The sequence below is a fragment of the Pyrus communis genome, chromosome 2, assembly GCF_963583255.1.
Source record: "Pyrus communis chromosome 2, drPyrComm1.1, whole genome shotgun sequence".
Classification (NCBI taxonomy): domain Eukaryota; kingdom Viridiplantae; phylum Streptophyta; class Magnoliopsida; order Rosales; family Rosaceae; genus Pyrus; species Pyrus communis.
Window position 1 is genome coordinate 13,022,735 of NC_084804.1, and position 17,611 is coordinate 13,040,345.

The window sequence follows — 17,611 nt, forward strand, 5'->3', positions numbered from 1 at the left end:
AGAAGTGCATAATGACCTTAATTACAAAGTGCCAATAACATCTTTCATTATCATTTCCATATTTTCTTCAACTAATGAAAATCTCTCCCCACGCATGATTAATCACCGACAAATATTTTTGTTTCCTTCTCATGAGCTGTTTTTGTCGATTTCTTTCCATTTCTTCACCAAAACTACGGTTAAATATGGAGTAAATTAAGACTGATAAATTAACTTTATGTGTTTACCGTGTCAACTTTAACTTTTAGTATCAATTGCATGTTATGAGAAAGAAACCACGAAGCCAGTTATTTTGATTGATTCTTGACTACTGTAGTTGGTCCATCATACCCACCTTAATCAAGAAATTAAGAAAAACAAAGTTGAACACGTGAGATTTTACTCTCTTTAAGACTTTTATAGATCGAGGGTAACCATAAATAAGGATAATTATTTATCTCTCTCTTTCCTTTATTTATCTTAAATTAAATAGATATAAATATTTGATTTATTAAGTACATTGCACATTTCAGGCGCAGGGTTTATATCCAAGCTAAGCTATGGTTCTGGGTTCTTTCACATGAGGATCAGATTACCAGAAGCCTGGAATACTGCTGATGTTTGCATAACTTTTTATGTGAATATTATTCCATCCATTCTCTTTTTTTTTTTCCTTTTTTTTCTCCATGAATTAATATTATTGTCCCAAAATATGGCCGATCGAGGCAAAATATTCATTGGTGACTTGCATTAATAATTATATGTGAATAATTATATATATGTATATGCAGCTAACTTCAGGCGATGAACCTCATCAGGATGAGCTGGACTTTGAGCTTTTGGGAAGCAAACCCGGGGGGGAAAAATTATTGCTGACAAATGTTTTTATAGATGGTCAGGGCGGTAGAGAGGAAACCATGACATTTTGGTTTGACCCCACCACTGAGTATCATGACTACCAAATTCTTTGGAACCACCATCAAATTGTGTAAGAATCACATCCTCCATGTCTTAGCCTCCCAATCATCAAATGTTATTTGCATTTGTCAGAATACACATAACTAATCTAAAGTCATGATTTTAATTCACATATCTAGTTATTCGAGTAATGCTATTTAGACACAAAAAACTAGCATATTTGATGTGTCTAATATATGTGGTTTCACATGCAGTATTGTTTATGTTATCCCGATGTTTATGCTATCGATAATAGCATTATTCTTTCTTTTACCCCACTACTAATTACCATAACTAGAGGAAAGTGGTGAATTGTCTTGGTGATTAAATCTTCCTATTTAACCCATAACGTCTCAACTCTCCTCATTTCGTTACTGTAAATTAGTGTAGAATGTCGCTTGTAATAAAAAAAAATTAAAAAAAAAAAAAAAAACTATCTTGAGTAGGAAGATTCATTAGAACCATCATTAAATATTATGTAGAATAATATAAAATACCGCTTGTAATAAACAATAATAATTATCACAACTACAAAAATTCATTACAACCACCATGAAATTGTGTAATAGTCACATCCACATATTGTTCTTCCTGTCATCATGTGTCTTTTACATTGTTAGACAATTACTATATATGAATCAAAACTGTTAAATGAGTGATTTGATTCACAGTCTAACAACTTAACATTTCACTTATTTAACTTTTTCTCTTTTATACGTTTTGTAGATTTTATGTTGACCAATTCCCAATTAGGATTTTCAAGAACAACAAAAAATTTGGAGTTCCCTACATATCAAAACCAATGAAAATACAAGCAAGCTTGTGGAACGCAGAGTGGGCAACTCGTGATGCAGATATAGATTGGAGATATGCACCTTTTAAAGCTCACTACCAAGGATTTGACGTAAACGGCTGCACACCACAGAACTCCATCAAAGATTGTTATGGGCACAGATATTGGTGGAACAGTAGGAAGCATTGGGAACTTGACTCCAACGAACGACAAAAATACGAGGATATTAGAAGATTTTTGGTATATGACTATTGTTCAGCTGGTTTTCCAAGGAAACCAGAGTGCGATCTGAATGGATAGATTGAGGAAGTTTCACTACTAGAAAACGGGACAAAGGCCACGATCCATAGGCACAGTTTAATAACGGTGGGTTTTTCTTACATGTATGGATATAACAAATCAAAAATAAATTGTAATAATAGTTTTTCAACTTTAATCAAATTAGAGCAATGATCATTCGACTAAAAATCTATTACAATTGGTCTCTTAACTCATCAAAATATGTAACTATGGTCATTTTCGTCAACTTCGTTAGAATTTTGTCAAAATGAGTTATATTGGAATGACCTTTGCTATAATTGGGGTCCCTCAACTCATCAAAACGTGTAGTTATGGTCATTCTCGTCAACTTCGTCAAAATTTTGTCAAAATGAGTTATGTTGGAAGGACCATTGTTACAATTGGGTTAAAGTTGAGGGATCATTACTCCAATTGGATTAAAATTGAGGGACCATTTCTCCAGTTGGATTAAAGTTGAGGAACCAATGGTAATATATTTTTAGTTGAGGGACTATAGTTTCACATTTTGGTGAGTTGAGGAACCAATGATAATGGATTTTTAGTTGATGAATCATTGCTTCAATTGAGTTAAAATTAAAGAACCATTACTACAATTTACTCCAAATCATATTTCAAGAGTGATTAAATCTCAAGAGTGATTAAAGAACCATTACTACAATTTACTCATCATGTACTGCCCTTCCCATTAGTAAGCCAATTACTCGTTTGGGTCCAATGCTCAATTAACAATCTATTCTTATGATTTTTTTTAACAAACAATATTATCTACATTAAAGAAGAGGAGGTGGGCTTAACCTCACAATGAGCTAGCAATAATGTAGGTTCAAATTCGCTTTTAGTGAGAATTGAACCTAAAACCTTTTACTTACTAATGTGATTTTTTTTAACAAACAATATTATCTACACTAAAGAAGAGTAGGTGAGTTTAATCTCACAGTAGGCTAGCAACAATGTTGTTCAAATTTACTTTTAGCGATAATTGAAACTAAGACCCTTTACCTACTAATGAAGATGAATACTAGTTTATTTGTTTGCCAAATGATCTAAACGAGTTTTGCTTGAAGCAAATTTTGCAGGAATGATCTACCAGCAATGACCTAAAACATAATTAGTTTAGATTATATTATAAAACATACTGTGAAATGGATGGTTAATGTCGTATGAACTTATTAATCGATTAGTTCACTGATCAAAGTCCGGCTACGCTCTCCCACGGCGGACTATCTGAATCGCCGCCCGTTGGCCCGCATCTTAAAGCCACTCCCGCAACGCTGCCCAAACTCCGATTTTAAAGCTCGCCCACTCCTCCACCTCATAGCCTTCCTCCTCCTTCTCAGACATCCAGTCCTCTTGCTCTCTCTCTTACTTTTCTCCCCAATTCTCCATTCCCCAAGCTGCCTAGGAATCGGTCGAGAAGATTTCTCGGAGTTGTTTGTGATGCCATTGCCAGACCGAAAGGTGCTGGCCCACTTCCACTTCCGGGGCAGGGTCCAATGGCTGCTGCCACCATCTCTTCTCCAAAGCCTTATCTCAGCTGGTAAGTCATCACATTTGCCTCTGGCATCTTTTCTTTTCAAATTTACTAAATTTGGCATCGAATAATGCACTGGAGAGATAAAGTTTGAATCTTGTATCTGGGTTTTGTTTAATAATAGTGCCTGACGTAGCTTGATAAACCAAATTTGAATTCCAGATCTCCTACCACATAAAGGTTGGACCTTGTATATGGTGTGCGGAAGAATATGAAACTAGAAGTGTCGAATAATGATTCAGGGAGAAACTTTAGGTTTCTGTTATGAATGTTGTCTAATACAACTTTGCAACCTGAATGTGGCATGGGCATTCAGTCTTTACCATATAACTTGCGGGGTAGTGTTGGTTGGACACGTTCAGAAGTCTCATATTAAGGAAATGGAATTATCTTTCACACAAGGCTGCTGGATATGATCACTAGTGGGTTTGATCCCATAGCAAGCAACTTTGCCAAGCATTCTGGAGTTGGAGTTGTGGGCTGTCTTTGATGTCTCTCAGAACAGGTGGATGATTCTTGGAAGAATTTAACCCATGCTCTTTCAGTTTTGTGCATCAATCAACTTCCTGGAATCGTCTACGACGTATTTTGGCCCTGAATGGGGCTATCGCCCGGTGCCAGGCAGTTTGAGGTATGGTACATTTCCCCGCAAGGCTGTTTACCGAGAAGCTAACTTTCTGGCTCAAGCTCTTCTGTGCAGAGATAAAGCTGGCTTTCTGCATTAATGGATAGACCATCTATGTACAAAGGATTTTATCATTCACAGAGTTAGCGCTTGGGCTGGTGAATTTGAATCAGATGGGGTAGGCTCAGGAATTTCTCTTCGGCAAACACTTATAGTTGTTGTAGAAGCCGATAGTTAGAGAACCGTTACGACTTATTCCCATGAAACAAAATTACATACAAGCTGGTCCTTGAATTCAAATTTTCAGGAGGAAGATCAGTGGAAGATGTGTGCTTACCAAGTCTTTGACCGTATACCTTCAGCTTGGGGACCAGTTGCTCAACTGGATCATTTGCAGAAAGAAAGTGAGATATCTAGTGCTCAGGAATCTGTCCTTGTGCTTGTTACTCAATTAACAGCTTCTAACGTTTGCTTGCAGTTGGAATGGTAACATCTTCATTCTGAATCAGTCTCCCGTACCAACCTGATGAAGCTTGGCCAGAGAATCAGTGATCGCTTACATCTACACCACCGCTGCAGAGACCGTGAAACCTCGTATCTAGTGCTCAGGAATCTGTCCTTGTGCTTGTTACTCAATTAACAGCTTCTGACGTTTGCTTGCAGTTGGAATGGTAACATCTTCATTCTGAGTCAGTCTCCTGTACCAACCTGATGAAGCTTGGCCGGAGAATCAGTGATTGCTTACATCTACACCACCGCTGCAGAGACCGTGAAACCTTGAAGCAAGTGTGGTAACCCTGGCTTCATAAGATATTTCATCCACCATGTCTATAGATGTTTGATATCTTTTAACTCAATTTCTAGTTCATTATTGTTTCAGATGGATATTTTGAAGGCTAATGGAAGTTTCAACCTAGAGTTTGAATTTTATGTTTGATATTCGCATCCATTTTATTTTTACTTTAGGCTGAGTGAATGAAACCAATATATGACTTATTCTTGCATTATATTCTCATCATTTACAAGTAATATCAAGTGTATCTGGCCCAAAATTACAAAGGAAAATAGGGAACACAAAAGGGATCCGCCTCGAATCAAAAAAATTTGTCCTTTCTTTTCTACGCTATGAGATTTCTTCGCTTGTGAAATTTCTAGAGTGATCGAGGATTCTCCCCAATCGAGGATTCTACTATAGTAAGAACCCCAACTGGACTGAATGACCACAGGTAGCGCACGAGAACGAGACACCAAATAGATGGAAACTAAGAACAAGCAAACATGAGAACTTCGTCTAATCTTTTTGCAAGGAGAAGCCACACCTGCCTCATCTTCTGTCATCCTCTTCATACTCCCACTCATATAACTGCAACTGAATTAGTTGCTCGCGATGCTCTTGCACAGTCCATTACTGCTTCCTTGAATATCTGAAAATATCCATCAAGCTGGTTGAATGGTTAACAAAGCCAGTTAAATAACATAAAGATGAACCAAAAACCACTCCAAAAAACTTCGGAAAAATTCGATCCATTGGATCGATATCATCTCAATAATGTCAACATTGTTCCAAGTGTCATGATATGCAGTAACAGAGTATCAATACGCAAGCTTTTCCGAAAACAAATTAAAACTTGATCCAGATTACAAAGTGCCTATCTATCACTAACAAATACCTGGGTTGGTTTCACTAATTTTCAACTTTTTGAGCAACTTCACATCCTCCAACAATTGCTTCCTCTTGGAGCAAATTCCAACATTGCTAGTCGTCTTCATCTTTTTACTCTTCATCCCCAAAAATTCCCCATCTTCCAACTCTGCCTCTCTTCCACTGCTATCATCAACAACGTCACACCCAACTCCTGCAAAACCAAAAAGATTCAATCTTTTTCAATCCTAACGAAGAAACAATCGAATCCGACCCGACCTATTTGCCCAAAACCCATAAACAAGCAGTGGTTTAGTAGTATTTACTCACTCTTGGTGCCAGCTCTGCAGAGCTTGCCGTCGACGACGATGGGGTTGGCGTCGTCTTCCCCCGTGGGGAGTCGTTTGGTGGAGAAGAAAGAGAGGAGGGACTTCCAGGTGACCGAGGAAGCGATGAGGTCGGAGCCTCTGCCGATGAAGTGTCCGTTGAGCTTCAGCGTTTGTGGGTCCACCCCGAACGCTCTGGCTATGGAGCCCAGGTCCAGCTTCTGCTCCTCCGGTGCAGCGAATGACGCCGTTTTCGCAGCCGATGGGCAGCGAAGCTTTATCGTCCTGACTCTGTTTTCTGACATCTCTCTAACAAGAAGTTGCTTCCTTTTCTTATTTTCTCTGTTTCTTAGAGAGTTTTTCAGTCGGAGAGAGTGGTAGAACTTACAGCGTTGGCTTCCAACGGTTTCCGGAAGTGTCTAAAGTTTCTTTCTTTGTTAGAGTGGGTCGGGGGTCAAAATTGGTGAATTAAATTGTGATTGAAAAATAAAACATTAGGTTCCTTAAGAAATTGTTATTAACACTTCAAAAATCTTATTTTACATTTCTCTTAAGTATTTTTTTATTTATAATTATAGAAAATTTGGAATGTCAAATGAGATTTTTTTAATACTAATAACAATTCCCTTTACTTAAAGGAAACAATGAGCAAACACTAATTTTTTTTATACATTTATGCCAAAGCAAGTAAACTGCTCAAATCACCAGACTTTAGGCTTGCCACATGTGGTGCATCCCAGTTGGGAGGCAGCTCATTGGCCCCAAAGTATAGCTTCAGGCTTTGTATTTTAGAGGTGGTGCAAAGACGTTCCATTCTATTTTCCAACAGTGGTTTCATTTATGATCATCGTCATCTCAAATATCCTTAAAACTCAATAGCGTTCTTCCGGTACAAGGTGAATATAAGGTCTCTTAAATAGTAATTTAGTACCATTCATACAACAAGGAGTGTGCCAATGCTCTTAATCAGGTTGGATAGACCTAAAATCGTTGTTAGATGTGTGATTTAGGTATAAAGTTAGTGTGCATAGTATCGCATTCATTCAGACAACTAACTTTCTCACATTCGTACCTCATCACGTGTTTAATTGAGTTTGGTCACATGTATTAAAAAAAACATGATTCAATTAACTCATATTCGAGGACAATATTAATAAGATTAACCATAGCTAAAACAAAACCAAACGTGAATCCAAGAACATAAAAAAATGTTCACAAACTAAGGTGGATTCGGCCAACATGGCCATTCATGTCAAAATTCTCCTTTTCCATTGATGTTTGGTGGAGCAAAATTAGTCTCACATATTAAATACGAGAGGGGTACTCCTCAACGACATTGGTAGGGGCACGAACATGTGCATAACCAATGATTTCTTCCATCAAAACAGAAGTAGATTCTACAAGGTTGAGGTTCAGGAACAATATTCCTTATTCTTTAAGTTTTAGGTCTTAGGTGCCAAAGATCATGCTTCGGGTATGATGCCACAACTTGGCAAGCCCTAATTCTACCATATGTTGTAAAAACAAACCCTAAAGTAGGTGTGAGAGGCAGACATGTTCGAAAGGTTTCAATCGAACCATGCGAATCTGTTCGGTACATCCATGTCGAAGCAGGGCATATCGTTCAATAGGCTTTGACAAACTGTGTATATATCTTTCTCTCACATTTGTGGTAGTAATTAGATCCGAGAATTTGGTAAACTTCCGTTCTCTACACTGCTGCTTCAGGAGCGAGTTAGAAACAACAAGAAAAGTATTCTCTAGTCAAAATTCGATCGGGTTTTATAAACTTCAAAATTGTACTCATTCATAGACGTAATCATGGTGTGCTTCAAGCAATGTCTTTCATGATCAAACGGTCCGAAATAGTAAGCCAAAGAGCCATGGACTCCTTGTTCGGGAAGTATTTTCATTTGTAATGCTTCAAGCATAAGTCTTCGAGTGAAGATCATGGCTGAGACTTATTAAGCTCTTCCATGCCATTGTTGGCCTCAATGGTTTCTCAGCTTCTTGGTAGTCAAGTGGAGATTCACGTTTTGTATCCACATAAAGTGATTTTGGTTAAGAAACGTCCAAATCAGTGAAATCGAACTTGTTAAGTTCGACAATCCACTTAATGGAGGGAACAAGATTGTGATTGGTGCTATGGAAATAACATATCCATAATCATGAAAGTTAGAACATTCGGGTTCTAAGACATGTTTTACATGGAAAAACGTCGAGGTTTCATGGGTGTATTGTTTTATGAAATCTTCGAGTTTCAAAGGCACTAAATTCGAAACTACGAAAGGGAGTCAACGGTCCAAAGAAAAGAAATAAAATATTGAATCGTTAATGTCCAGAACTTGGCTCCAGGCCAATAATTTTGGATATTATGTCAAATTAATGGACTATTGGTCACTTGTAATTAATTCAATGGATTGGGACCATACAGGGTTGATCGTGAAAGCAAAATAATGATGTTTAAATCATATTAGCTTCGATTGGTAGCAGACCAAGCAACCAGTGAATTAAAGCTTAATTAGCGTTAACCAAAAAGTCCCAAAAATTAAATGGGTATGGTTATCAAGCGGAAATGCCAAAAATTGACCTTGGGTCAAAAAAATAGCGCAGCCCAACCTGATTGGGTTGGCTGCAATACACAGGGCAGGCCCTGCAGAACGATTGCAGGCCTATTGCAAGCCTATCGAGTCACTAGAAGGCTGCAGGCCTCTTGGGCGGTAGGTCTGGGACGAGCTCAGTAGTAAGGGCCTGTGAAATCCCGTTCCTGGATTTCACTATTGCAAACTACATATTTGTATTAAGGAGATTTTATATTATTTTCGTGATTTTATATTAAATTTAGATTTTAATTAAACTAATTACGAAGTTTGAATTTTGAATTTTGGTCAGTAATCATTAAAAATCCATGGACTTTACGAGGTCTCACTAAGTATAATTAGATAGAGCTCGATCCTACGAACGCGTAGGCGAAAATTGTTCGTGAATTGGAGTTGAAACAAATAAATTAAAGGCTTAAAAAAAAAAAAAAAAAAAAAAAAAAAAGGCTAGAAGCTGCCAGATGGCAATGGTAGAGAGGGGGAAAATGAGAGATACTGGAGAAATGAAGGGAGGGGATGACCAATCAGAAAAGGAAGAAATGAGGGAAAGGAAAGAGAATAGAAGAAGGGAACCGGACCCTCTCTTTGACTTGTGACCTGACTTGGCAGCATCCATGTTTTTCGATGCCTTTCACAGTGGTTTCTCCGGTGAATTAAAGCCAATTACCACCTAGAATCTGCCATTTCTGAAGGTAGCATAGTCGACCACCACCCCCAATAGACTCCTCTTAACCTCAGAAACAAAGCCCATGCATTGGTTGGGGCGTCAGAATTCATTGTGGCATCGAATCGAGAACACTCATTTCTAGGGTTTCAGGCAGAACAAGGCCTTTTCAGGCCACTTCCCAGCTGAATTGGACTTCGGCCCAGGAATAAAAATGATTCCCTTTGACTTGATCTACATTTCTGTAAAATTTGGTAATTTTTGGAGTTCGTCAGAAAATTGGGTTTCCGTTCATTGGAAACTACCGCAGCCAATGGGCCAACTCTATCCTTCTAGGCTAAATTCAATATGTGACATCCGATTGACAAAATCCCATCGTTTGAACATATTTTTGTTAGAGGCCACCACTTGATCATTATAACAATTGACGATCCGATCGTTAGGTCGTTACCAAACTTTAATATGTTATTATATGTAATATTTGAGGACCTTAGGAACTTATGGATTGAAAATCTGGTGGGCGGATCTTCCAGATTGATCTACAAGGGTTGATTGTGACCAAAATGTTCTTAATCATTCTTGAATACTAAAATTAGTATTACTAGAGACTAACTAGCGCTTAGTGAGGCTATATCGGTTAGTGAGCCATCCTAGGTAATATATATCTCACTTTACGTGTATGAGACACTTTATTGTGATATAGATGTGTATTTACCTTCTTGATAATATGAATGACATGTATGGTAACTATTATGACAATGTGAGCCTAGAATCCTATTAGAAGTATCCCATGAACTTGTATGCTTATGTGACATGTTAGTTAGTGGTCATGAGAAATTGATAGTGCAAGTGGTTACGTTGTAAGTCATAGGAGTTTAGATAATGGTAAGTAGGTTGTGTGTTGATTTAACTGCACCATGTAGCAAAGGTATATGGATGGTCCTGCTTGGTATATCCACGATAGGTGATCATCGCCTGCACGATTAGACTATGCTTATGGTTCTGCTTGGTTTATCCACAATGGGGGACTATACGCATTCTAGAAGTGATCATGCTTAGTATATCTATGATGGGTGATCACTACCTAAAGTTATAGGATACAGTCCTGCTTGGTATATCCGCGATGGTGATCACTGCCTACATTATTAGACTATGCATATGATTCTGCTTGGTTTAATGGGGGACCATACGCATTCTAGGAGTGATCATGCTTGGTATATATTTGCAATGGGTGATCACTACCTAGAGTTAGGATGTAGTCCTGCTTGGTATATCCGCGATAGGGGACCATACGTATATCAGGAGTGATCATGTTTGGTATATCCGCGATAGGTGATCACTGTTGCACAATTAGATTATGCATATGGTTCTAGTTGGTATATCTGTAATGGGGGACCAAACGCATTCTAGGGGTGATGAGGATGAGTTGTAATTGGTACATTTCGATAGGCGACCATATTTTAGTTGGATTTGTTGAGTGGTCCGGAATCCCTAATCTTGCTCATTTCCATAAGGTTAGTTCGACCCTATATTCAAGTGAATAAGAATTGCTCATAGTAGACATTGTGTTTATAAATTAGATTTATCAAGTTATTACTTGGAATCCAGGTAGGGAATTATGTAGAATTCCTTTATTAAATTTCGTGAATTAATATGTGATCTTATTGATTGATTGACGTAGTTAAATGATAACATCGTGCACATTTGATTCTTGGGATTTGATTAATTGGAGTGATTGTGGAATGATATTGGATAAGATTGTTATTATTATTATTAGATTAGTTGATTGTTGTGGCTAGACAATAATATTGTGTCACGTTGGTTGTTTTTATTTTTTTATTTTTTTTTGAGATGTTGCATGCTATAAATTGCGGTATCATAGTGATTTATATGATGGATGAAATGGAAATTTTGATTGTCATGTGGGTTGTAATGTAGCCCTGAATCTAGTAATTTATGATTGTCAAGTCCCAATAATTGATTGAGGAATGTTATGCCTTCTTGTTAGAACGCACTAGGATAAATGTTTAGTGAATGATGAACTACGAATGGCTTGATCCCTTCATAGGGTACGTAGGCAGTCCAACGCAAAGGTTAGATGTAGCCGTGAAATAAAAGAAAATGACTGTGTGGTTAAATCATTGATTGTGTTTTGGTCTTGTCTCGGAGGTGAGACATAATAGATAAACAGGAATGTGGTGATGTCACGTGTCGATCTTGGATGTATGTCGGAATCGGGACGTGACAAGGCTGCTAAAATTTGGGCAAAAAATTACCGTGAAAAGTAGGCCCAGCATACGCTGGTCTGGGTAAGGGCACGACGAAGCCCAGCCAAAGGCTGGCTTTGATTTTGGGCCATGGCATGGCAAGCCCAGCACAAAAGAAGGCTGGTGCAAATAGGCCGAGACGCAGGGGTAAGCCCAGTAGCACATGGGTTGCTGCAGGCGGGCCAGAGGCGTAAGGACAAGGCCCAGCAAACATCAGGCTTGCTAGAAGTGGGCTGGGGTGCATGGACAAACCCAACATGGCTGCAGGCATGCTGGAATCAGATGGAGGCTTCACGTCTGCGGAAACGGGCCTGGTTGTCGGTGTATGCACAGAAAGCCCAAATGGCTGTTGCTATCGGTCCAAACATCAAAATGACATCATCCAAGCACGGCTACTCATTGTGGCTGAGTTACAGGCCAGCCAACGAAGCTCGGCTCGGTGGCGATGGAGCGGTGTAGAGCCGCGGCTCATGCCGCACAAAAAATCCCAATTTTGAATTTTTTTTTTCGACTCTAGGGTTTTTAAAAGCCTAATTGTTTCTAATTTTTTTCGATTATTTGACTCACAAATTTTACAGAGAAAAAATTGCATAATGCATAAAATGCATATGTATATTAACAAATATATGAAACATATACAATATATATATCATAAGGTAAATGTAAATGTAAATGTATGGTTTCATGCTTCATGGTCATTTCAAATATCTTAATTTATTTTAAAAGAACCTGATTGGTAGAAAACAATTGAGCCTTTGAATTTCTAGAAGATCTTAGAAAGCCTGAATTGCATCTCCAAGGCATTGTATCACGTTCAACAAAGAAAAATTAATTCAATCAATAGCATATAGATCAATTCAATAAAATAATAAATAAATTATAAAAATAATGATTAAAACGTAATACTTCCTTAATTGAAGAACAAACTCTCCTTACCGCAGCGTCATAGCGTGTTGATAACATGTTATAGGCCTAATTTACTGAACCATAATAGGGACATAGATAGGGGGTGCAGCAGTAATAAAGAGAAAGAGAAATGTGTAATTGTGAGGTGTGTGTTATTCCACCTCATTGTGCCTTTATTTATAGTAGTAGGGAAGGTAAATTCCTTACCCCCAATAAGATTACAACTCTAATAGAATAATATCTAGTATAAGAGATATGGTGAAATCTCATAAGAATATCCTAGATGTGTTAAAATTTACCCAATCACATTCCTAATATATAGGACTGCAACAATTTCATTATATTGGTAATTTTTGTTGTAATTTATTCAATTTGATAAAAAAAAATTATAAAAAATGTGTGAGAGTTTAAAATAAGTTGCCGCTTAATACTACGACCTAGTAGTATTTCTCTTCAGTTGTAAGTAAAAGGTCTCATGTTCGATTTCCGTCAAAGGTGAATTTGAACCACATTATTGTTAGACCATTGTGAGGCTTAGTCCACCTCTCATTCTTAAGATAGATAATATCGTTTGTTCAAAAAAAAAAAGAAATATTAGTTATTAAATTGTCACGCAACCAATAACAAGTGGGAAACTTGTTTCATAATGACTAATCTACCATGGGATCAAAGTGCTTAGTTAACCTCATGGTAGCCGGAAAAGTTTTTTTGAGGAGTATCTCTGATGAACCCTTAGTCGGTCACATGGTAACCACTTCATATAAAGTGTTCGACACTTGACATTGCCTTGTATGGAGTGTTATAGCATCTGTGGACAGATTTTCTTAGTGTATGTCGACAACCATCCAACATGGCTGGGCAAGACTATAGCCTATAGCTCAGCAGTTGTTGGACGAAAGGCCACACTAAAAATTTACGTTTATTTTCATTCCATTTGTAGCGTGCTATTTCATCATTAACAATCATAAAAAGCAGCAACAATGTTTTCTAACCGATAAGTCAAATCTCATGTGGCATGACATGGAATGACAACCCTCACCCTTACTGCCAAATTTGACAATAGCCTTTAAATAAATTTTAATTCATTATTAAATGCTTTTTATTTCTAAAACCTATACTATAATTAATTGTTGATTGATATCGTTCCAATCCTTACAAAATCTTCAAGTAGACAACATAACGGTGGCTAATGCTTGCCACCACTACCACCTGCCCTCGCCTTGAGTCTTATAAGATTTCATTACTTCTGCCTTCTTGCCCTTCTTTTCGTCTTGGTCTTCTTCATTCTTTCCTTAATTTTACAAAGTGCAGCTTCACGTGCAACATCACGAACTTATGGCACCTCTTGTAGATAACCTCCAAGCTTCTTGACGTCTCTTCTCCTTCACAGCTTATGATATTCTATTGTTAATGAATATGAACTTTTATTATGAATTATTTATATATGCAACATTACAATATAAAACAAAAATTATGAAAATAAAATAATGTAATAAAATAATAATTTAATTTGATATATTGGTTGGAGTGAAAAATTTAAAAAAAAAATGTCAAAATGCCACATAGAATGTTAAATTCAAATTTTATGTTTAAAATTTGACTTCGCTTTTGGGATAGTCTAACAAGCCTCTTGCCAAATTATTTTTTCTTCTCATCCAGCCATTGTTTTGTACAATTGCATCTTCAAATTGTGTGTCTTCTATTTTTCATTTGTGGTTACCTTCACATAATCTAGAGGCATTGAGAGAGACCAAGGCTAAAAGGTGATGGGGCCCAAAAAGCTCACTTATAAGCTTAATCATGTCTCAAAGCCCAATTTTTATGGAAGCGTCACCAAGCCGAGAATTAATCCATGCATAAAGTGAGAAACGACGAGTATGCAAATTTACGATCATGGACGATAATATAATAGATTATGGGGCACCAAGTCCATGCAAATCACACATATTTATTGTGCCAAGCGATATAATAATATTAATATTAAAATTATAATTTGAGTCATGGCAAGCATGCGACACGCTTAAATGAGCCTAAGTCATGTAATGGGGCTTACATGGGCTTGCCAAATAGATTGTGGTGTGGATGGTTATGGAAGTTCATTGGACCTATATGGAATTAGGGTTGTGGAAGACTTTGGGCTGCTTGGGAGCACCAAAAGTCCAAGCCTATGATTTTGGCTTCATGTGGGAAGGTTTGAGAGAGAACGGATGAAGTTTCCTCTTTTCCTTGCAAACCAACTAGGATACTTAGGAAACAACCAAAACCCAAAGCTGAGCAAACCAATCATAACCAAATCACATGTAAACCTAGAGCCACGCACCTTTTTATTGTACAGAAAATGGGCTTTCCCTTCCAAGATCACACAGGAAAAAGAGGAAAGAAAGCAAGAATGAGCGTTACCAAAGATGGAGTTGTGTTGTAAGACTTGGTGCAGGAAAGGAGAAACTCTTAGCGATGTGCAAGTTGCTCTTTGTTAGAGGACACAAATGGCCTTAATGGTTGATGAGGTGGGGGTGAGAGGTAGGGGATTTACAACTGGACACCAACCTACTCCCTCTTTCTTTTCTTTTCTTTTCATTTTTTTTATTTTTTTATTTTTTATTTTACAAATGATAGAAATAATCTACACTAATCACATCTAAACTACGGCGAGGGGAATTCAAACACAAAACCTTGGGTGTAAAGACGAATATTTTTAACGAACCGAGCAATAAGTCACTTGCTTTTGATTTTTTAATTTTAGATCTTCTATTTTTCAAATACTAAGAAATATTAAAATTCAAATTGAATTAGGCATTTGAATCATTAGACATTAGAACACATTTGTTATTACAAAAAATTAAAGATTTATGGGTGCTCAGAGATAAGAATTGAGTATAATTAAATAGAATTTCCCTTTCATTTTTGTCTTATTTTTCACATGACATGTTTCTAGATAATTCAGGGCCAGATTTTTCATAGATCGAAATTAGGCCCCAGTTATTTATTTATTTTTTTGTTAAAAACCCCAAATTAAGTAGGGAAATAAATTTTAGTAGTGCCGCTAGAAAAGCCACGCATAAAAGCATCTCGAATAGTATAGGCAAAGGAAATAGGTAAATTTATATTATAACAGCTAGCGTTGCAAGTTGCCTACTCAATTGTCTTACTGGCGTTGCAAGTTGCCTACTCAATTGCCTTACAGAAAAAGTGTCACTTCAATAGAATAGGCAAACCATGTAGACAAATTTTATTTCAATATTTGCTACTTTTATCCTTTATTTTTGTCTTCTTCTTATACATGACATATTTTATTATAAATACAGACGTGAGACCCCATTTACCTATAATGTTGAAAGTTGGCAAGTGCTAAAGCCCTTGACGAGCTCAACAAATCATTCTTGTGCCCTCGGAGATTTTAGAGATGATGAAAAACGAACAAGAAGTAGAAGAATCTTATTTTGGGCGCTGTTTTCTCTGTCTTAAGGACAATGTGCACTTCACTCACAATTGCCCGATCTATGGAATACTTTGTAGGTAGTGTCATCGTAGCATTGATAACAGCCATGAGCCCAGCTGCTACTTTGGTGAACATTCTGGATATGCTGTAGAATTTAACATTTGATATACACATCTAATTGTATGTACTGGTTGTGGTTGACCACATATTTTCTACCCTACAGTATTGTACTGGTTGGTCAAATATTTGGGTGGCCTGGCCACACCATGCATGGAACAAAATATGTGCGTTTGGTTACGGTATTGTAATACAAGGAAGAGTGGTAAGGGTTTTAGCAAGAATGGAAGGTGACAGAAGAGATTGCATAAGAGGGACAATTGACATTAAAATTTTGAATTGCGTATAGACTATAGAGACACAAAACATGAGTTTGAAGTTAACTGGAATGCATGGCATCCCATGATGAATGTTAATTTCCATGCACTTGACTTGAACTCAAAAGAAAATCCAATGCTAAATAGATAAAATTGACTTGGAGATGTGATAAAGGCATTATTAAGATCGAGCCCTAGGAGTTTCTGGTCGCTCCATCCCCTGGTCTGGTCTCTCTGTCGTGGCAGCCTTACCTAAGAGTTCCCGTTCGCTCTCAACATACTACAGATGTTAATTCTGGATTTTGGTTTGCAGAATTGAGGTGTTGATGATGAGAGAGAAGAAGAACAAAATGGGTGATCTGAACTTGAGCATTAAGATTAAGAAAGCATTACTGAGAAAGGAAGGTTAGGAGTCGCAAGCATTTGATGGTGAAGAGCTGTGGCAAAGAAAACTCGTCATGGTTGACAATAAGTGGCAAGGGATTGCATTTGAATGTTGATCATATTAATTTTACACGAATTAAGCGAATGCATGTGTTTTCTTATTCAAAATTGAACTTTCAAGTAGAGAATTCTGAAGCTCTTACGTATCTCATTATAATAATACTAGCTAAAAATAAGCAAGAAAAGGAAGCTAGAAAAATGTTTGATCATAAGATTTCTGTTTTTCTAAATTACACGTCATCAAATTAATAATCACTTTATTTAGCTTTGGATTTTTTTAGTCCGACAAATACTGACAGAATCGATCTTAATCCTAGTAAACGTCAGGTACAGGAGGCTCATATGGTGGTGTGTCCAAGGCCGACCACACAACCACCGTGCGAGGCACAAATGGTGCTCTGTCCTTGGGACGATACGGGCACTTCTCATACGGGTGTTGACCCATAGTCATACAACAAGCGCAAAACGTGACAACAGCACACCCTTCCCAGTAGCGCCCAGGGTGGCCATTAAGCTGATTACAACACTTGCAAACTATGTCATAGCCAGGGCCAACAGTAGCACCATGTGGGACATGCGTCAGGTACGGGCAATTGTGACTGAAGTGCTTCTTCTTCTTACAGCAAACTCTACAAAGCCTAGAAGCACCATGGACGTCATTGTCTTCTTCGTCTTCTTTGTCGTCCAGTTGGAGTTGAGTCATTGAGTCTTCGACATCCTTTGGTACAACTTTCTGTTTTTCTGTTTATTTGCAGTTCCATAGT

General features: G+C 37.5%; 2 protein-coding genes across 3 annotated transcripts; one reads left to right on the forward strand and one right to left on the reverse strand.

Moving 5' to 3' along the window:
• Nucleotides 1-559: 559 nt before the first annotated feature.
• Nucleotides 560-2,029, forward strand: LOC137725261 (xyloglucan endotransglucosylase/hydrolase protein 2-like). Its single transcript, XM_068463889.1, has 3 exons — nucleotides 560-616; nucleotides 771-967; nucleotides 1,663-2,029. Exons 1-3 carry the CDS (start codon nucleotides 560-562, stop codon nucleotides 2,027-2,029), a joined length of 621 nt encoding a protein of 206 aa, XP_068319990.1.
• A 3,137-nt stretch (nucleotides 2,030-5,166) lies between these two features.
• LOC137721821 (uncharacterized) lies at nucleotides 5,167-6,567 on the reverse strand. 2 transcript variants are annotated; one of them, XM_068460834.1, is made up of 3 exons: nucleotides 6,158-6,567; nucleotides 5,856-6,041; nucleotides 5,167-5,609 (listed from the first exon to the last, which is right to left on the reverse strand). In XM_068460834.1, exons 1-3 carry the CDS (start codon nucleotides 6,456-6,458, stop codon nucleotides 5,560-5,562), a joined length of 537 nt encoding a protein of 178 aa, XP_068316935.1. In that variant the 5' UTR covers nucleotides 6,459-6,567; the 3' UTR covers nucleotides 5,167-5,559. The 2 variants fall into 2 exon arrangements, with proteins under 2 accessions (XP_068316935.1, XP_068316944.1); XM_068460843.1 differs by having other exon boundaries at nucleotides 5,167-5,627.
• Nucleotides 6,568-17,611: the final 11,044 nt, after the last annotated feature.

Bases quoted from the DNA above. Each gene is read 5' to 3' on its own strand.
- LOC137725261 (XM_068463889.1), top strand. From the start codon at position 560: ATGAGGATCAGATTACCAGAAGCCTGGAATACTGCTGATGTTTGCATA. The intron at 617-770 runs GTGAATATTATT...ATGTATATGCAG, and splicing joins ATGTTTGCATAACTTTTTAT to CTAACTTCAGGCGATGAACC. The intron at 968-1,662 runs GTAAGAATCACA...TACGTTTTGTAG, and splicing joins TGGAACCACCATCAAATTGT to ATTTTATGTTGACCAATTCC.
- LOC137721821 (XM_068460834.1), bottom strand. From the start codon at position 6,458: ATGTCAGAAAACAGAGTCAGGACGATAAAGCTTCGCTGCCCATCGGCT. The intron at 6,042-6,157 runs GTGAGTAAATAC...TTGGTTTTGCAG, and splicing joins CTGCAGAGCTGGCACCAAGA to GAGTTGGGTGTGACGTTGTT. The intron at 5,610-5,855 runs GTATTTGTTAGT...GGATATTTTCAG, and splicing joins AATTAGTGAAACCAACCCAG to ATATTCAAGGAAGCAGTAAT.